Raw genomic sequence first — 22,088 nt, 5'->3', positions numbered from 1 at the left:
TGGGTGCATTTCAATCAGAGATACACACACACATTTGTGTGTATTTTGAAATATCCATATATATACACACACACACGCAATATATGTATTTTAATTTTAGCAGACATTTTGAAGTCAAGAGATAGCATTTTTTTAAAATCTGACTTTTTGGCTTACTCTTGGCAAATTAGACTATGTAGCAGTTGTGGGTATGATTTCTCTCAATTCGTCAGAGTTTCCACCTGGTCCTTGGAATTTCATGTTGTGGTCCTTGATTGCTATTCCATGGTCTAACATGGACCAATCATTGGCAGAATCTGAGATGATATAATCCCTTCTAGTTTGCCTCCTGAGATTCCTTTTAAACCCAGGGAATTAGCTTGGAGTAAGTTTAGCTGGATATAATAGAAAAATCTAAAGTACCACTGGCTTAAACATGATAAACATTTATTTCTCTCTCAAATTGTCTTGAATAGAAAATTCTAATATGACAGCTCTGTGGTGTCTTCAGGCATCCAGAGTCTCTCCTTTCAGCTCTCTGCTCCACCATCTTCAGGTCACCTAATGGTCTAAAGTGGCTGTTGGAGCTCCTATCATCAGGGGCTTATTCCAAACCTCAGGAAGGAGGAAAGGACAAAGACAGTCACATCACTCTTTAAGGAGACTCTGTGGCAATCCACACAATACGTCCATGTAGATCTCATTGGGGAAAACTTGGTCTCATGCTCACCCTTGAAGAGGAAGGAGAGATGGAATGCTGAGGAAGTAATGAGCAGTCTTAGCCATACCAGTGTGTCAGGATGAGCATGTGTCTAACCAGCAAAATGTTTGGAAATCCCACTTCGTTTCTCCCTCAAGTGGCACTGGCCTGACCCAGCTCAAAATGGAAGACTCAGACCTTGCCTAACTGAAAAATGCCTTAGTCTTTGTGCTAGATTATACTTTCTTGAGTAAAAGCTATCTAAGTTCCAGAGCAGTTCATTTAAATCTTGGCAAAAGAAACCTCCTATGTTAGTTTCCCAGAAACCGGAAGCTTCTAAGTAATATGGCATTCACTCCCAAATAAAAGATTATATTGAGAGTGATGGGGGGGAAAAGCGTATTACAAAATAAAATCAATATTTTATTGTAAATTTAGTAAACCTAAGTTAACATTTCTCAGGAAAACATCGTGCTTCTTTGGCTTTTCTAGAGTAAGCTGGTAGGTTAAGAGGCTTCTAAGTTAAGAGGATTTTCCGGTTCTGTATTGTGGGTTTCCCGTAGATATTTAAGACTGTTCTCTAAAGCTCCCCAGGCCATATGAAGAATGGGTTTCTGGCATAGAATCTGCTTGCGTACAATAACCTGCTCTGGTTTGGAGGCCATGGGTGGATAGGTAAACTCTGTGAGAGCTATTCTTGTAGCTCATGGATATTAGTACAGCACTTGGCTTGAAATGGATGACAGTGTTGAAAAATGAAATCTGCAGCCCATTATTAGGTACAGTTTCTTATCAATCTTCATGAAAAGATTTTTAAAGAATTCGTCGTTTTTGCTATCCATCTTTCTTCTGAGGTCATTCAAGCAGTTGCTATTCTCTTTGTATAAAGAGTTAAACAATAAAGATTTCTCAAATTCAGAGCCTTTCTTTCGTAGCTGCAGTACATGTGAAAGTTATAAACTTAAGGCCAGATTCTAATTACTACGTATGTGGAATTAGTGATAGCTACTTGGTTTAATGTGAATGGATGTAATTCAAAATTAATGAAAAAATGACTTCTTACAAGATTAATAGAAAGAAATATTTTAAAGAAAGTTTTTAGCAGGACTTACTATGTGGTTGAGTCATTTGACTAATTTACTTAGTCATTTACTGAGTAAAGTCCAAGTTGGATATTTTTCAAGTCGTAAGTTATTGCTAGAGTGTATAAAATATATTTTGAGGGACATGAGGTGATGCACTATTTTCTTAATTCCTGCTAAAATGCTCCTAATAGCAAAATATACTCTTTTTTCTTCTTTTTCTTTTTTTTCCTCCAAAGCCCCAGTGCACAGTTGTATATCATAGTTGTAAGTCCTTCTAGTTCTTCTGTGTGAGCTGCCGCCACAGCATGGCTACTGACAGATGAGTGGTGTGGTTCTGAGACCAGGAACTGAACCCTGGCCACTGAAGTGTAAGAGTGTGAACTTTAACCACTAGGCCATCAGGGCTGGCTCATATACTCTTTTCTTTTTTTTTTTTTAATTTCAAAGATGATATTGGTAATGGAGAATGTGACTGAGGTGCACAGCTTCCTAATACTGAATCTCTAAATGAGACTGACTTGCCTCCCCAGGAGCAGGTAGTGCCGGGCACATGGAGCCTACCTCTGTAAAACTTAGGCGGCTCCTTCCTGGCAGCCAAAGCCAAAGAGAAGGGGAGAGGGTGGGGCTGAGGAAGCCCTCCTCCCCAGGGGAAGAGTGAGAAATGGGAGTTTGGGGGAGCCAGAGGGTAACTGATGGCTGACACTCCACACGCAAAGTAGAAGCAGCAACTCCCCAGTTCTAACAACTGAAGGAGATTTAATAAAATAACATAGCCACACTGAAATGTATTATAGTCAATAAAATCATATTTTTAAAAACTATTTAATGACAAGGTAAATTGGCCAAATCTCATGTTAAATGAGCTGAAACTCTGTGTGTTTATCATCAGTATATAAAACTGTATATGTAAGTCCAATTTCATAAAATAACCTTCAGAAAAAAACTGGGAAGAAAATTTTCAAAATGTTAATACTATATACCCACAGATAGTATATTTACCTACTTAAATACATCTGATTCTTCTGCATTTGAAAAATTACTTATAATGACCATGTATTACTTACTAGGAAATGAAATATCAATGTCTACCTAGGCACAGCTGATTGAAGACATACCTTTGGGGCATCTGGAGGCATAGCCTGAAGTGATTGGTCTCAAATGTAAAAATCCTTTTACATCTCAGTTTTGGTCTTAAATATTCATGAGAACTTTGTATTCTATTCCATAATACAGCTCTGCGTTAAGAAAGAAAATGACACATTAGCTTATTATCAGGAAGTTGAAATGAAGCATTTCAAATCTTTTCTTGTCAATTGCCAAGTCCTATAGCATTGAGTCTGTCAGGATGGGATAACTGAGCTGGATTGAAAGCCCTGACCCTACTGGACCCTGTTACTCACCCAGCTGTGCCTCTCCTCTCTCCTAGTGTCACATTGGATCTTGAGAATCCAGATTCACATAAAAATCTGCACACACATTATAGTAGTTGTTTCCCTGCTTGACAAGCTCCCAGCAGGTGTTCACTGAGAAGAGGAGCCTGGATGGCTGGCCAGGATGTGACACAGAGCAGGGTGTTGAGGCTGCAGATGATGGGAGTAATTGACTCCATCGCCTTCCTGAGAGATCAGGAGAATGTGGCCCTCCTGTGGCTTGTCACACGGGGAGAGGGATGCTGACCCACTGCTTTGTCAGTCTCTCTTACTCTGACTAGCAATACTCATCAAAGAACATTCTCAGAGAAGAAGGATATTCTCTAATCCGCCAGTGTTATCACATGTAAGTGAAATAGTTGCCTCAAAGGACCCATTTTCCACAATTAATTCTCCTTCTCTAGCTCTCCAGCTTCATTTTTTATTGTGATTTTTGTTCTGTGCAGTAAAAGGCAATCTCTTTGCCTGCTGTTGATGATGGCGAGAGTTCAGGCACATTCAAATGTGTTGTTTGATAGGGTATTTTGATAAGGGCACCTCTTTCAACTTGGCTCACTCATTTTCACCTCGACCAATGGAGTCATATCTGCAAATAAGGCCCCATCATTTTAACCCTATTTTATAGGCTTTACCTTTCCAGATGAATCTGCAATTGACTTTGAAAGAAATTAAGCAATTTTTGTTTGTGTTTTTCACAGTAATTTCTAGCCAAGATTTCTCACTTTTTAGTCACAATTTGCTTCAAAATATGCATTCTTGGCTTTTAAATGTTGCTCCCAAAGTGATGATTTCAGGCTGTTATTTTTGGAATTTTCTAGCAATAAAGATACAAAGTTTAGGCTATATGCATCTAATCGGTAGTAAAAATCTGTATTTTAAATACTCGTCTGCAATGGGATGTTATGTCGGACTTTCTTTATTGTCCCAGATTTGGCACCAGGACCCATGGCTTAAACTAATGAGCACTGGATATTCCACATTTTAAAGAAGGCCTCCAGCAATTGAGAAGGATACATTTCCCCAGAGTTCATGGCTACTGTGCAGAACACGCCCTACAAAATCAACTATCCCCACCACCACTCCCACCCAGCACCCTAATCAAGTTTATACCATCAGAGAACTGAGGAGAAGAGAAAACCAGAGACAGAGGAACAGAGCAGGCATGGGATCTTGGCTTTGGGGAAGATCAGTGTTCATATTGAAAGGCCAATCTCTCCTGCCCCTCATGGAGTGCTTTCCCCTTCCAGCAGTTAAGTGAAGGGGAGACCAGCGTTGTATATACTGGTTGGCAATTTACTTGAGTAGAAGTCTTGGTTTACCCCTGTGCCTATTTAATGGAGATAAAGCAAGCCAGAGGCAGGGCCGATGTTTCAGTTTGGGTTCTGCCAGAAGCAGTTTGGGAAGTGAAGCTAGTAAACATTGATAGCAGAGTGGAGACGTGAGACAAGGAAGGGAACCAACAACAGAAAGGTAACTGGTGCTTAATCCCACTGGGGAACACTGGGAGCCAGTGTAGAAGTCAAGCCTTAGAATTATTACAAGTGAGTGGAATTTGGGCTATCCGTAGACCGTCTCCTGTCAATCACTGTTGAGAGTTGCTCCCTGGAGGGCGTTAATTCTCTGTCACTCTCACCTCCCGTGCAAGTGGACAGAGGGGTCTCCAGGTACCAAAGGAAGCCCTCAGGCAAGGAGATCCAGACACTAGAATATGGGGATGATGGAGGGGGAGGCTGGGGGGCATTGACAGTGTCTACTGTTGCAGGCAGAAAGGGGACCTCAGAGGAACAGCCTGCACTATCAACATTTGGCAAAGCAAGGATGGGTGACTTTTCCGGGGGTGAAGGAGGACCATGGACAATAGCTGGACATGACTCCCTTTATTGCCCATTAAGCAAGGCAACTCCAGTAGTAAGAAGTTATTGGGTGTACTACTGGAAGTGGAAACTGAGGAAAGATGGAGAGTTCTCCAAAGAACACAAACACTGGCCAGCGTTTAGGAGTCCACAAACACAGAAAGCACCAATGACTTTTTCTTTATTTCCTTTCACTTTCTGCTCTTTCAAAATTTTCCCTTCCTTCTATAGTTTCTTCTATAGTTTCAAGGCATAAGACCTAATATCAGAATTTAGTAGACAGAGGTAGTTTAAGCCTCAGCAGTATAGTTCTTTGCAGGAATTTTTCAGGGTCATCTATATTCACCTATTTGATGTTTTCCCAAATTGTGGAGAAATGCTGTATGGACATATCTAATTAGATAAGGAAATTATAGGGAAATGTATATAACTCTTTCATAGCACTTGTTATCTAGGTGATGTCTGTCACTCCTCTGCTTGTTGAGGACAGAGATCCCATCTTATTTGATTTTCTGTCTGCTATGGGACCTAGAAAATGGTATTCATTATAATCTTAGAATTCTTGAAAAGAGATATCTTTGTATACTTAATGGTTTTAATTTTCATATATCAAGGATAGTATTGTGCGTCTCTGATTTTTTTTCTAACTAAAACAAGGATAGTTATGACATCTTCTCAAAGGAATATTCAATGAATGCTTGACTTTTAAATGATAGATTATAGTACTTTCAGCAAATTTACTCTTCAGACCACTTTCCCAAGGGAGCAATGTGAGTATTGAGTAGAATCTCAGAGAGGTGTCTGAGATTCTTTTTTCCCGTAAATCTGGTGAAGGAGGCAAACCCCCCAGCACCTCAGAGAAAACTCCTTCCAGTGAGTTCAGTATCTACAGGCATCTGAAGTTTTGGATTCTTGTCCCTTCTCCATGTCACTGTCAGCACTGCCCTTTAACCACTCCCATAATGTCATCCTCATAACAGCACAGGTTCAAGTAGTTGTTTTTCTGTTCCTCAGCCCAAGACATTATCACCTCTTCTTGGCTCAGGTGGAGTTGTATGGTTATTGGTTATAGAGTCATAATTTTTCCTAATCCTATCTTGTCAGCCTCCACAAATGTGCCTACTTGTTTTCATTCACAGCTTTGAGTGAAATATTGGTTTCATTGTATTTGGCTTATCTACTTGACAGACATATTTTAGCTACATGTTAAAAGTTCCTTTTGCTAATCATAATAATGATAATGAGTAATTACTATTTTTCAGGTACCACTCTAAGCCCTTTCCCTGTATGAATTCATTAAATCCTTGCAACAGAAAAACCTCCTCAGTTAGGTTATTATTATTATCTCCAAGTACAGATGAGGAAACTGAGGCACAGAGAGTATAAGTAACTTGACCAAAATTACACTGCTGGTAAGTCAAGGTGCTGGAATTCAAATCCAGGCAGTCTGGGCCAAAAGTCTAAATTCTTAACCACCATGTAATAGTGCCTCTATGCTATATTGTCAGATCTAGTAGGTGCGGATCTGGTACATACTCATCAATGAAGTTCATTGCAAAGACATGAGGCAGAGAGGACAGCCATGAGGGGGACTTGGGTATGTGGATGGCCAAGCAAAAGGCCAAATGGAGCAGACGCAGGACTAAGAGGAGTGAACTGTCATTTGAATGGACACTCTCTAAAGTGCCTGATAATCCCAAGTGATCACCGTCATCACCCACGCCCTTCACCCCGTTCAGTCCGGGAAATTGCCTCTCTGATGTCATTTTTATACAAAGAATTGCATTGGCTAGCATCCCCCACCTCGTGTACCTTGGCGGATGTCTCTGCCAATCGTTGCGGAGACCAAGACACTGAGACAGTGTGAGGTCATAGCTTCTATTTGCAACGTATCTGCCTCTGTCCTCTTCATTTATCTAGTTTTCTGAATTCTTAGGTTTCTCTGATCCAAGGCCTGTACTCAAGCTCACACCCTTCATTAAAATAAAAATGTGACTCAAGCAAAATCCATTTTTCTAGTCCTAGGTACATCTAGTCCCCGTCTCAAAATATCATACAGTGTAAACTTAAGTTTATAAACTTGTATGCCAAACCTCAGTACAAAACTTGGTCTTCCAACTAAATTCAGTTTATCCTACTCTGAGCTACTCAGTGTTCCCCTGCATTTTAATATTCCTGTTTTTTTACATGCTGCTCCATTTCACAAAAGTAAAAAAACTTCCCTTATGACTATTTTAGTAGTTTCTTTGGGTAAAAAAACCTTGCTTTAATAGTCAGCTTATGATCGTCAAAGCTTGGAAAAAGCTTTCTTCAAGTACCTTAGACAATAAACTAGATTAATTTACATATCCAATGCATATTTAAGGAACACTGTCACTGTTCCAAGTGCCAGTGTGTAATTAAATTGTAAGAATTGATTAACCCACCAGAGACTATATTATACTCAAGGTAATTTTAAAACTCAATTCCTTTGAATGATGACATATGTAAATATTACTACAGTCATTGATTATTTAAGTATATACATATAATAAATCTCGTAATCTATGCAAACTCAACCGTAAATCATTTGGGGTTTAATTTCAGTGGTGGTTTTTTTTGAAATATGAAACACAGAATCTTTTGCTCTTTAATGGTAGTTCATGTGATCATTCATACAAACTAAAATACAAAACAAAAAAAGAAAAGAAAAACAAAAACACTTCCAAATGTCATTTATTTGGAATACTAATAAATGTCACAATTAAATGTGTTTTTGATAAATTTAGGATAACCATAACAAATAAAATACACTGTAAGTTCATGAACTTAAAATCTCCCCTCAACCCCATTCCTTTGAATTCCCCATGGGTCACTACATTTGATTTGAAATATATCTGGCTTTTTGTAGAGTTTTAGAATTGGGTTATTCCTGAAGCCCAAATATTTGCGATATGATGGTTAGATTCTTTGTGTCTTTTGTCTATTCTAGACTCCCACTAAACTTTTCCTTCATAGTTGCTATTAAAATTCCTGGTAAAACAGCATGATTTCTTTCCTGACAGTTTGAATCATAAATAACAGTTTTCTACTTCCTCAATAATAGTTTTACACTTGGATTAGCCCAATCCCTACACCACGTTTCCTGGCATTTGGTGCTTTTTTGGAAGGATAGTTTGATCTGATAAATTTCCAAAGCAATTTTTCTCCTAGGTAAATCTAGGCATAACATTAACTTCCTTTTCCTTGTAGCTCATTTCTTCTGTAGTCCGTGTCCATCAACAACCATTTTCACTGAGAACCACACACAGCCGCCTCCTCAGTCCTTTGCCCACCTATGGAGGGTGTCCCTTTCTGTGTGGATTGAGGGTGGCAAGTCAGAGATTGAGATGAATTGTTTACATTCTTTCTTTCTCCTGGAAATTTAGACCAGGGCACAAAGAGCTCTGACACAGTAGATTTTTTTTACCAGTATGTAGGGAATATAGAGTTAAGACTACACAGTGAACCAGAGGAATCCCATCACTGTAAGGAGAAGTGAATGATGAAGGTGTGAGGACAGAAACTGAGAAAAGATACAGCGTGGCCCCCATGAGAAGGAAGCAGATGGAAGGTTAGAAGGAGCAGCCGCTGTGGTTCCTGCGGCTTGTTCCTGTTCCAGTCTCTCTTGAGGTCCAGTTCTTCTCTCTCTTCTTGGGTATGGAGAGATATTTCTATATGCTTCCAATAAATACCGTTTGTTTAAGCTAATTAAGTGGATATCCAATGCTTATTGACAACAAAATGTGGTTAAGACCATCCTTCATAAATTTTTATCTTAAAACTGTCCAAATACCTTTAATTCAATGGTAACCATTAAAAGTCTGCAGGTGTTTCTCTAAAAATAATTTTTGCTTCTTTACCTTATTGCGGAAATTATATATCCACTGATAGTTTTAGATAACACAGGATAATATAGTAACTATTACAGTTTTTGTCTCTTCCTTTTTTTATGTGTGTGAGTGCCTATATGATTATATGTAAATATGTATCAAAAGCGTGTTCTCTAATTTTTATTTTTAAAGCTGCATAACGAAATTTTTCCCACACAATAAAATTTTCCTAAAATTACCTTTCAAGTATATTTTATCATGTAGATATACCGCAACTGAATTTTCAAATCTCCTATTACTAGTCAGTTGTTACTGGTAAATTTTGCAGATAAAGTAGCTATTCATGTGCATAACTCTTTCTCAGCACCTCTCAATAGTTCCTTTCAACTTGATTCTTCCATTTGAAATATGAGTACTTTTTTTATGACACTTATTTCTATTTCTTGCCTCATTATTTGGCTAGACTTCCCAAACAGACATGATGGAACATTCTTACCTTGTCCCTGAATTTAATGAGAGTGCTTCAAGAGTGATTGTGCCCATTGGTTTATGATAATTCTCTTTGTCGTATTAAGTAAAGAGTCTGCGGATTCTTTGCCTAAGTCATTTGTAAAACCATAGATTGATGCCCAGGTATCATTTGAGATTATCTTACTTTCTCCTTTGGCCTCTTGATATGAGGCACATGAATAAATTCTCTAATATCTTTGACTTTATGGACTAACTGCTACTCAGTCATAAGCATTTAACATGTCAACTGAAATCATTTTGTAAATTTATTCATAACAATATTAATACATTTAAATTTGATTTTTTTATCTTGTAATAAATTAGCGGTTTGTTTAAGTGACATGTCATTTAGCTCTCTTTCATTTTCACTTCAGTTCTGATGACTTTACTTTTGGCTATTCAGATTTTCTTTATTCCCTGTGTGTTTATCGAATGGATGGTGGAGTCTGGCATCACTGGAGATTTGTTTGGTCTTTTGCTTCTTCTGTTTTTCACAGTCTAGATTAAGTCTGCTACTCATCAACTCCTGTACACATCATTTCCCAATCTGATGTACTGTCCCTATGGGTCCATTTCAAAATGATTTGTGACCCTGTTTAATAACTAAAGCATGTATGTGGGTGGAAAAACTCTGTGATCATAAATCTGAGATTATGTTCTCTTTTGTCCCTCTGGTTTTTCTGTGATTTGGCTAGACTGTAATAAATAGCCTAAATGTTACCCAAGCCAGCATTCTTTTTTCGTTCTAGAATTTCAGTCTATGAAACCTGAGTTAATACTTAAAATAAATGAGACACACTAAATATGATTTATTTGATATTACAGTATATATAGGAAAGCTCAGTTACTACAGAATACTCTTTCCTGTTATACTTTTGTCATTGTTTTACTTTTTGCTTGTTTGTTGTTAGGGAATGGTTCTGTTGTATCATCAAATAGCATAATTAAAAATCCCTAGCACGGTGCCTGGTATATAACATAAGCTCCATATGGATTTGGTGAAATAAGTTTAAATATAATATTTATAAGAGTTTTCATTTCACAATTGCAGAACAAGATTTACTGTAACTTGGCCTAGAATTTATTAGTTTATTCTGCATGTTTGCCATATAGCTAGTGAGAATTCAGGCATTTGCTTGTTTATTCTTTCCTCCACTTATTTCATAGTTATTTTTAATTTTTATTTTCTTTACTTGATTTAACATTGGTTTATAACATTATGTAAATTTCAGGCATACATCATAATTGGACTTCTGTATAGGTTACATCCTGTTCGCCACCAAAACTCTGGTTTCTGTCTATCACCATACAAATGACCCCGTTTACCCATTTCACCCCTCCTGCATCCTGTTTCCCCTCTGGTAACCACCAGTCTGTTCTCTGTCTCTATGTGTTTGTTTGTTTGTTTGTTTGTTGTTGTTTTAAATCTTCCACATATGAGTGAAATCATGTTTGTCTGAAAGATATTTGTCTTTCTCTGTCTGACTTATTTTACTTAGCATTATACCCTCAGGGTCCATCCGTGTTGTTGCAAATGGTCAGATGTCATCTAGTTTTATGGCTGAGTACTATTCCATTGTATATATATATACACCATATCTTCTTTATCCGTTCATCTGTTAATGGGTTTTTGATCTTCAGTAGAGTAAAAACATGAGTCAATCCTTGCCATAGAGTATCTTGCTATCTAGCTAAGGGTATAGCCAGATAGATAAGCACTACCTATAATTGTGATGGAGTTAGAATAATGGAATGAAGTGGGAGCACTGAGGTGGATTTAATATTTTCTGCACAGCAGAAGAATTTGAGAAAGTTTCAAAGAGGAGATGAACTTTGATCTGGATTTTGAAGAACTAGCAAGAGTGGAAGTAGACATAGTGGCAGGTGAGAAAGAGCTGTTAAGAATTTCTAGGCAGACTGAACATAAGGAAAGGTTGGTATGTTCTGAAACCTCCAAAAAGACTAGTGTAGCGAGAATATAGTAGAAGAGGTAGGTTGGGGAAGTAGGCGGGAGAAAGGGGTGTGGTAAGGCATGTCTCTGGAAGTATTATTTGGGACTGGATAGTAAAAGGACATGTAAAGAAATTTAGACTTTATTTTGTAGACAGGAAAAATAATGGAAGTTTCAAAATATGATTAAGTCAGTATTTCAGAAAGATAACTTTGATGGCAGGTCAGACAATGGACATGAAAGAAGAGCAGTTTCAGACAGAAATGCTTAAAACAACTCTTGTTTTACAATAATCCATGCAGAACCAATATGCCGTACCTGAACCGAGGCTGGGCAATAGGATTGTGAGGTAGGTAGATAATTCTGAGGTGAAGTATACAGGTCTGGATGCATTGCTAAAGGTGACAGAAAGAAGGCATCATAGATTACTCCTAGATTGCAGACTTGTAAAATGGGATAGATTATGGTGCCACTATCCGTTAATTATATAAGATATTGATGTATCTTCAAAACAAGAGGTGGGAACCCTTATTTGTGCTTGGAGAGGATGTGTTGAGTTTGAGAGGCCTATGGCACTTTCAGGCAGAGGTGTCTACTGGGCCATGGGAACTTTACATTGGGAGTTTGAGTTTAATTTGGCATAGATTGAGGAGTCATTAGTCTATAGGTGAGACTCAAAGTTCTGAGATCGCATGACATTCCCCAGAGGAGGAATAGAGAACAAGAGAAAGAGAAAATTTGGAAATGATATAAAACTACAATAAAGAAGCAAATAAAACCCCCTAAATATACTACCAAGAGATAGCCATCATTTTGATGTATGTACTGTCAGTCATACTTTTACATACATGCACGTACCTGCAGTACATGCACACTAATGTAATAAAATCATTGTATTTGATTATCTACTTTTTAAATTGAATATTATTCAAAAAGGGCTTATAATGATATTTCGTGATTTCCCTGTAATTTATTTAACCAGTAACCTATTGTTGGACTTTTTTATTGTTTCCATTTTTTTACTATTGCAAGTTATTCTGGGATACACATCCTTTTGATCATTTTTTATGGGTATCCATGGTTATTTCCTTAAGATAGTCTTAGATGTAGAATTGTAGTTCAAATTGTGTGAGATTTATAAGGCTTCGGTTGCTGTGTCACACAGCACTCCAAATATTATCAATCCAGGTGGCATTTCCGATAGAAGAATGTCTCCCCACTTATTTTATAATTTTTAAATTAAAAAAAATCTTTGGCCATTCGAGAAGTGAAAAAATAGTATTGCTATTATTTAACTTACATTATTTTGGTTATGAGTGAAGTTAAATGATTTTCTGGTTTTCTGACAAATAGCATCTTTTCTTTTTAGTCTTCATTTTGTTTGGTCAAAACATTCACCTAGGTTTCTGTTATTTTCCTCTTTCTGTTCCTTTAGAGGTATGTCAAAGTTCTTTGTATGTTAAGGACCTTAATACTTTATTTGATAAGCTTAGTTAATATGTTTTCCAGTTTGTTCCTTTTTAATTTTGATGTTTTGAGAAGGAGCAGAAGCTTTAAGAAGTGCAGTGCTTATCGTGGTTTTGTCTCTTATTGTCTTGGCTAGAAATTTCAGAATGATTTTAACTAATAGTGAAAATACTTAGAATTGCTGATTGCTCCTTATCTAATTGGGAAATAGGCTGGGTTTTCACAGTTAAGTGTAACTTATGTTGTTGCTTTGAGATAGATAATCTATCATATTAATGAGGTATCTTTTTATTCTGAAATATTTATTAAAATAAAGCAGAACTTAATTTTATTGAATGTGTTCTTAGTATCTTAGATTATTTTTTCTTTTAATTGGGACAATTACTGTGTTGTATTATGGCAAAAGGTTTACTAATTTTAACCTATTTTTGCATTTGAGGAGTCAGGCTTATTGAGTAAAGCGGAAAGATCCTTTGAATATTAGTTGAATTCAGTTTGGAAGTATTTATTCAGAATTGTGCGTCTATGTTTATAAATGGGGTTAGTTGGCAGCTTTTCTACACTAAAATTTCTACTAAACTCCATCAGTTTGAATTTCTGACAGTTTATTTCACTACTGCCAATGTGAATTTCTGTGTCTTCCATTGTGTTTGGGTTTCCTTGCATTATTTCCTTATCAAATCCCTCTCCTGTGACACATCTCTGTTTTCCTCTTAGCCTGTTCTCTTTCTGTGACTCTCAGTTCCTGTTTCCATGGAGACTTTGACTTTCTACATCCTGAGCACCACTCCTTTGTGCTTATTTTCATCTTATTTAGGTATTAAATGATGTATTCTTCTAAGTCTTCAAGTTCATTTTGCAGTTCTTGAGTTTACAGAATATTTCATAGGCCTGCTCTAGACTTTTTGTGTTTTTCCCTCCTGGAATGGGATATATCTGTCTTGACCTGTACTGTCCAATAGTGTAGCCTCTAGCCAGATGTGGCTATTTAAATTTAAATTAATTAAAATTAGATAAAATTATAAATTCAGTTCCTCAGTTACAATAGCCTCATCTCAAGTGTTCAGTAGCAACATGTAACTTGTGGCTATTGTGTTGAACAGAGCAGATAACATGTCAGTCGTTATAGAAAATTCTACTGGACGGTGCTGATCTAGACTCTCTGTTTTTAAACAGACGCAGTGTATGGCTTTTTCTTAACCCTCTTTGTCGGTTACTTGGATAGGTTATCAGTTTGTTTTAATAGTAATAATAGTAGCTGGATATACTTCTTCATTCATGGATGAGGGGGAAAAAACTTTTTTTGTTGTTTTTTACTTTTTGGTGAGAAAGATTGACCCTGAGCTAACATCTGTTGCAAATCTTCCTTTTCTTTTTGTTCCCCAAAGCCCCAGTATGTACTTGTATATCCTAATTGTAAATCATTCTAGTTTTTCTATATGGGACGCCACCACAGCGTGGCTTGATGAGTGGCATGTAGGTCCATGCCCAGGATCTGAACCAGAGAACCCTGGGCCACTGAAGTGGAGCATGTGAACCTAAGTGCTTGGACATGGGGCCAGCCCCAGAGGAAAAAAAAAACCTTCTATATGTCTTCTTTGAAAATATTTTGCTAAATGAAATAAAGCTAGAATGTGAGATACAGATAAAATGCAAGAATTCACTATGAAAAGCAGAACTAAATCCTAGAAAGCATTTGTTCCATGCACTCAATGTAAGTAAATAAAACCTTGAAATGGAGATGAGAAATGAGGATGGATAAAGGACAGAAATGAAAACAAAACTGGCTGAGAAGCTGAAGGGAATAAAGAGAAAACTGTGTAAAATAAAGAAATATTGTAAGAGGGAAAAATAAATGCAATGCCAGGATTAATTCTTAATTAGAAGAGAAGTGAAACAACACTGCATAAAACCCAAGCAGTGATATGGAAGAAAAGCTTGAGACAGTTCCACCAAATTCAGAAGAAAGCAGGATGAGATAGAAATGAAAAATGAATAGAATATGTGAAGTCTGGAAAATGATGAACCAAAAGATGAGTGACTTCTTTTCCCAGAAATCCTGTTCAAAAATGTAAAACAAAAACATTCCTTGAACTGAAGAATATTTGGGTATTCAAATTAAAAATATTAACTAACAGATGAAGCTTGGTGAAATTTTAGAATTTGAAGGGTGAGGAAAGTATTGTAAGTAGTTTACGGTGTTTTGTTTGTACTTAATGTTTCCTAACAAGGTAAAAAACACATGTGGAAATCAAGTTGAAGCACTGACGTAATTTACTAGTTTTCTACTTCCTGAAGGAGAGTGGCTCTGATATGGTCACAATAGGTATCCGTGCACGAAATCGAACTTTTTAAAAGAGGGCTTATGAGCTGCTCTGCTTACTATCCTCAGTGAAGGTTGGCTGCAGTGGGTAATTGCAGCTAAGGTTGTGCTGTGGTTGGTGTTACATCTACACGTAGTTTAATTAATGGAGCTCAAGGGCAAATATTGTCCCCACGTCAGATTCATTTTGACCTCTCTTTTTCTTTCAAGACCATTTTTCAAAAGAGTTCCCTTGTGGCCTGACTTGGGGGGCAGGGTGGGTGGCAGTCTTGTGTAACGGTGATGGATCTCGGGTGTTAGAACAATGTTGCACAACCCTGCATTTTTATCATTCTAATGACTATTGCTGGACAAGGGGAGCTTACTTTCCTGCCAGATATTTATACAAACTAATCAGACGCTTGATATAATACAGATGGTGATAACCTTTTTGCCATACAAAGTCCATGTTGAGTCTTTCTTTGGCAGCAAAGGGTTTGCCTCATTCAATATTCTGGACCAAAAAATTCGATTTCTTAAATGCCTTACAAAGGATTGTGGATGATGTAAACTATTTCAGGAACACTAAAAAGAGAATTGAGTGCTGGACCTCTACCACATTCCACAAACATTACCACAGCTCTATTTACTTCTTAGATCTGTGGAATGAAAAATGTTTTTATTGAATTATGGGTTTTTTTAAGTATGAAGAAGCACAAAGATTGGGGGAGGGGGCTAAATTATTTTCAGTAAATCATCCATTCCTCCTCTATCTTTAAAGTGCATTCCAAACCCAGATCTTGTGTAATTCTTTGCTTGGACTACTAATACTGCTATTCTTCTTGCTATTTTAAACTTAATATATTGTCTTGCCAACAGATATAATGGTTCCTGTAAATACTCATCGGTTCTCTGCAAGAAGAGAAGAAAAAGCTTAAAGAAGCTTTTTCAGCTGTGATAGAGTCACAGCTTAAAGTGTTCTGTATGTAAAGAATAGTACAACAAGGTCTCAAATTCTAATCTTGTTGTTAGGGAATGTTATTGACATGAACTGAGATTAGTATTACAGGAGAGTATTTGTTCATGTCAGAAGGACAATAAGGGCACAAAAAGAAATCTCTATCTTTTTTGTACAAAACTGTACATAATAAGCACACACACAGATATTCTGTACATTCCCATTGCTCATTTGACTGACTCACTCAAGTAATTCTCTTTAAAGTATCCTAGAGTTTATCCACACCACTCATTCATTGATTCATTCATTGAGTAAATATTTATGAGCACATACTCTGTGTCAGGCGCTATCAAGAGTACCATATTGAAAAGGACAATTTACTTTTTTTCTGTCTTCTCCTCCTTTCCATCACAATTCTCACTTTCTTAGTGTCTTGCTTACAGTTAGCTGCTGTGGTCTTGTAGAAGAGAGAGTAATCAAATGAGCAAAAACTACAGGAGTGTCCGTGGAGGTTAGGGATCAACTCAGGAAAGAAGAGTTTATCACTTAGTAAGGAGCAAGGATAATGTGAACACAGTCTGCCACATCTGGGAGTACTAGAATGAGCAGCTACCCTTTGAATACTGATGAATAATTTTAAAGACAAAATAATATCTCACTTCATGCCATCCATAACAGAAAATTGGATTTTTCCCCAGAGGTGGTACCGAACTAAAATAATGTGTGTGTGTCTGTGTGTGTGTGTGTGTGTATTTTAGTCCATTCCAGTTATTGCCTGAGAGAGACACATCTGTATCTGGCCTTTGGCTCATACGGTCCATGATGTCCTCCACTGCCACATCCTCAATATTGCCAGACTCCTTCAGGAGTCAATCTTGTATCAACTCTCTCTCTCCTAAGTGTTTCCAGGAGTACAGAAGACTCATCAGGTCCTCTCTCCTTCAACATCCCGCATAGTTTTATTCTATTGTCCCATGTCATTGTGACCAAGGGCACTTCTGTGGGCCACTATCTCAAATATCCAAATGGAAAGAGGACCTATAGATCCCTATACCTAAAGGGATGTCAATCATCTCTTCTTCTGTGACTGAGTTGGGGTGTGGAGGGATTGGCGTAGAGGACACAGCCTCACAGCAGCATCTAAAATCTCTTATTCCCCTCTAACTCTTTCTCTTCCTTTCCTCAGAGTTTCTTTCCTTGTCTGGAGTAAGGAAATATCTCATACTTACCAAGTATTTGTCCAGATCTTCCTGTCATTCAGTAAGGGGGCAGCTTTTTAGATTTTAACAGCCAAGAATTTTGATGCAGACAATAAACAGATCTTATTATCACTGGCTTATGCCAATAAGTTTGAAAATATGGGGAAAAAAGTGCCAAGAATTTTGATATTATTGATTGGGCCCCTCAGTCTGTGTATTTGGGGGAATGACTCTGTTAATATCTCACATACTGTTCTACCACACACACCTGCCCTCTGTGCCTGTCTTCGCTATGATCCCATCCGCACTATTTATTTTCCTTTATTTCACTTGTCTTTTTGAGGAGTGCGGTCAAGTATTTGAATACCTCTTCTCAAATTGCCGGCTTTCCAGATGTTCTCTAGAGTCATTTTCAGTTTCATTGCCTTTAAATTCAGGTTTAACAGCTTTATCTTTAGCTCACCAACGCTAAAAAAATTTGGTAAGAATTATTCGAATAAATACCTATTCATTTTATACTGATGGAAAATGCTTTCAACAGACATGAATCTTACAATCTGAAAGAATCTGGATTTTATAGCTGAGTCTTCCCCGTAAAGTGAATTCAGGCAAAGTTATTTTTTAAATCATAATATCTCCTTTTAACTTTAACAGAACATAGGATACAATTGTTGCTCTTCCAACCTTCTAAATGTAGTGTTTCTTGAATTGTTGCTTAATAAACATTGAATTCCGCCTAAAAACTTGCCAGAAACTATACTCTGGTGTTTCTTTACCTTTTCTACCCATTTCTAATGAAAAGCAACAACAGCAAATTTAATTACAAGCCAGAGTCACCACTGGATTTCTTGTACCTTTTACAGTTTGATGTTACAAAGCATCAATGGCAATAAATAGATGCCTTTTTAAAAAAAGGTTTCACTTTGTCCTTCTATCTATAAAGAAGGAATAGCATATAACATTATAAACCAGAACTCACTTGTCCTAAAATAATAAAGCTCCAGTGTCAGATTTAGTGAATCAGTATTTTCTCATGAAGATAGGACACCACCAAAAACAGCTGATACTGGGTGGTCCAAAAAAATGAAGTATTGAGTCAATTCTACAATTTTGGAGGAGCAGTGGAAAAACAAATATAGGAAGCAAATGAGCCATTATTAACTCTGGAAAAGACATATTCTGTTAAGTTTTCTTCTAGTTAGGCTTTTAGTGGATGATGCTAAGGTGGTTCAGTTAGGTAGGTAGGTGAGTAGATAACTAGCTCTCTCACTAGGTAAATATGCTTGGAAGTAGACACATGAGACTCAGATTTGGTTCATATTTTGAGCCTGAAAGTCAATAAAAAATAGTTTAACAGTAATTGATAATATCAAGAAAAATTTATTCTATAAAAATTTGTTGCTCTTCATTAGCAAACTCCATGGCAATGATGATGATGACGATGACGATGATGATATATTTTAAATGCTTTTGAGGTTTATTGTGGTTCCATGAGAAGACCATTGTAGGCTCTAGTCTGCCTATTTTTACTCTCACCAATCAGAGTTCCATCCCTCACTCTTGTGAAATGCTAATAATCTTCACAAATACTACCTTACATAAGAAGGGAAGCACATAGGCCAACGCAGTACAAACTCATCCTAACTTTCCCTATTTCATTACAGCAAATTCTTCGCCATTCTAGAGAAAACTCAACAAAAGTTATATTTCTCATTACTGATGGATATTCCAATGGGGGAGATCCTAGACCAGTTGCCGCCTCGCTGCGAGATTTTGGAGTGGAGATCTTCACTTTTGGCATATGGCAAGGAAACATTCGAGAACTGAATGACATGGCTTCCACCCCAAAGGAGGAACACTGCTACCTGCTCCACAGTTTTGAAGAATTTGAGGCTTTAGCTCGCCGGGCATTACATGAAGGTAATGGAAACCTAATGGCGTAGCATTGTGCCTTTAAATGGGATTTCCTTCTTGCTTACTGCTTGAAACCCACCAGAAGGTAATACCAAACTCGGGGTTTTCACTGAGCAGGATGCCCATATGTCCTTTGTGTACTATGAGATGTGTTGAACTTCATCAATAGAGATGATATTCTGACCTTGCAACAAGACTATTTGCTTTGTTTTGTTTTTTAACAGCTGTGATATATTTTCACTAACATATTCATATGCTCCCACCTAGAATAGTTAAAATCAATGGAATGAATTTAGGTGTGTTTTGAAGCCACACACAGAGTGGGAAGCCTTGACTTAGATCTCATTTACAGTTATCTGGAAAGATGAAGTAAACATTCAGAGACATGTAGAGTGAATCTCACCAGAATGTTTCCAGAAATACACGTGAAGATATAGTGACACTAAATACTTTTCAGCTACTTCCTGACCTGATAATTTGAAGATAGATATGCTTACGTATAAGCTGCAGAGGACTGACCCCAAGAGGGAATAAAATCAGTAAATCCATCATTAGAGTTCTTTGTACCCCATTTATACGGATGTTTAGTTGCGTGATTTTAGTGAGATGAACTTCCAGGCATAATATGGGCTCGTGTCTTGGTGAGCCAGGAAAGAAAGTGCGGATTGGGAGAATATGACGGGAGATCTGGCCTCAACCAAAGCTGCACAGCGAATTAGGCTTGATCTTTGTAGGTATCCATATGAAAGATTCAGTTTGATGGGCAAATTATGGCAACACAAGATTTCCTGGCAATTAGTGATTGTTTATAATAAGTGGGTCAGCCCTACTGTAGTTCCAAGTGAAGAGTTTAGAACAGGATCTCAGGCCAGCTACAGATATAGCAAAAAATCCCTGTTAGTCACCTACTACCTGAATGGCTTTTGGCAAATTAACTTTTGCACTCTTTAGCTTTCTTATTAACAGAATAGGGTACAAGAATAGTACCTACTTCATAGGATTGTTACAAGGGTTAAATGGGTTAATACATATAAAGTGATTAGAAAAGTTACTGAGGGCTTATACTAAGCACTCAACAACTGTCCACTACTGTTATTATCTTAGACAGTTTATCTAACATCTGTGAACTTCAGTTTCCTCTATTTTCAAAATGGAGATATTGTAACATGTACCATATAGTTTTGTCAGGAGGATTAAATAAAATATTTAAATTTCCCCAAGTATAGTGTTTGGCACATGGCAGAAGTTCAGTAATTGGAGCTTCCTTCCTGTCTCCTTTTCTCAGAGGAAACTGATCTGTTAAGTGAGAAGACAGGGTGGCTGTGCTACTAGATGGGATTATGAAATTGTGGGTGTTATTAACTGTGTTGTAGATGGCTTATTTCCAGTCCTATCATTCCTCTGTCTTGTTGGATTGGGGCCTCTGCCCTAATTTGAGTTGACCCAAAAACTGCGAGGGGACAGAGCCTTCAAGGAAAGGATTTTGGTTACTATAAGGCAACAGGAATTTGGGAGATGTGATTTTTATTACAATAAACTACTATCTAGAGTGCTTTAATACTGTCACTGAGTTTCCAGATTTGGTGAGGAAAGATGGTGTTTTCACTGAAAAGAGATGATCAGGTGAAAGGAAATGAGCCTCATTTCCTCTGCCTCTGTATTCTCTGAAGCTACTTTCAATTTGGTTGGAGCCACTCTTGGTCTCAAGACTGTCCTTGTTTCAGGCCATTCTCAATAGATATAGGTTATGGAATAGCTTTCTCCATATGTAACTCACTCACTTCTCTCTCTCCCGGACCGGAATTCCAGTGCACCAGTCTTCATAGCTAGATTTTTCTTACTCCCTAAGTTACTCTACTGCCAAATAAACCTGTGGCCCAATGTCTCAGAGCTAAGTGCCCACGTTACAGCCCTTTTACCCACACCACAATCTATCGGATGAAGCTTTAACAGGGTACCTGGTCTTACTGGTCTCTTTCCCTTGGGGCAGGAGTCTTCCCTTTACTTTGCCCCTATTTATTGTTCAGAGTCTTAAGGCATAGAGACAGATGTTCCATAATTGAGGCCCTCACCAATCTCCTTTCCAGGTATTCAGTTGCAGTCCATGTGTCTTGGTGAAACTCACCCATCTGAGTTCCTACTAGGGGCCCATCACTGTATCTGGGCCCAGCACCATGGACCTACATAGCACTGGAATTTGGGCTAAGACCTTTGAACTTCTTCAGCAGGGTAGATGGAACTTATTGTCTGTCTGATTCTAGGCCATCCATTCTGATAGTCATATTCAACCTTACCCTGCCCTGTGAAGTCACTTTCTGAACACCTTTTGCCTAAGTAGTTGAATTCCCAGCATGCCTCACTTCAGAGCATGGCTCAGGTAATCAGTATGATCTCCACTTACATAAAACATGATAATTTACCTAGAATTGAGAGATAAACCACATTCTGTTTCTATTATTCAACTTGTGTGGTGCTGTTATTTAAGTCTTTAATCAAATAACTATGGAAGTGCTGGTATTTATTCTTTAATTAGTAGTCGCACATCAACACCCTTACACAGCATTCAGGATTCTAGTTTTATTTTTTCATTTGAACAAGGATTTTGGAAGTCTGGTTACTACAGCCTGACCTCATTCTGAGGCAGTGGAATACTGCTGGTGTGGAAGCCAGGGAGTGACCTGTAGAGCCGACTGTGTTACTTCCTGCTGCATCTGGAGATTCCTTGCTGAAATGCTTCATTTCTGCCTCACCCTGCATGGCCTCAAGAACTTGTGAGGAGGTCCCAGACTGAGATAACTGGCTGAAGCAAATTCCCAGTCTGTGGTAGTGCAAATAACAGACATTCATGTTTGGTTGGGAGTAGGGAGCAGCTGGGAATTAGATGGATAT

At 37.7% G+C, this 22,088-nt stretch overlaps 1 protein-coding gene across 1 annotated transcript in view; it reads left to right on the top strand.

Moving 5' to 3' along the window:
- The window catches only part of SVEP1 (sushi, von Willebrand factor type A, EGF and pentraxin domain containing 1), a 166,670-nt gene that overhangs the window by 7,737 nt on the left and 136,845 nt on the right, over nucleotides 1–22,088 (top strand). Inside the window, exon 2 of the mRNA XM_046663234.1 lies at nucleotides 18,950–19,205. Within this exon, the coding sequence (XP_046519190.1) occupies nucleotides 18,950–19,205 (256 nt within the window). The remainder of the gene's footprint in view (nucleotides 1–18,949; nucleotides 19,206–22,088) is intronic.

This window comes from Equus quagga, chromosome 1, assembly GCF_021613505.1.
Source record: "Equus quagga isolate Etosha38 chromosome 1, UCLA_HA_Equagga_1.0, whole genome shotgun sequence".
Taxonomy (NCBI): domain Eukaryota; kingdom Metazoa; phylum Chordata; class Mammalia; order Perissodactyla; family Equidae; genus Equus; species Equus quagga.
This window is presented reverse-complemented; position numbering and strand designations above follow the sequence as displayed.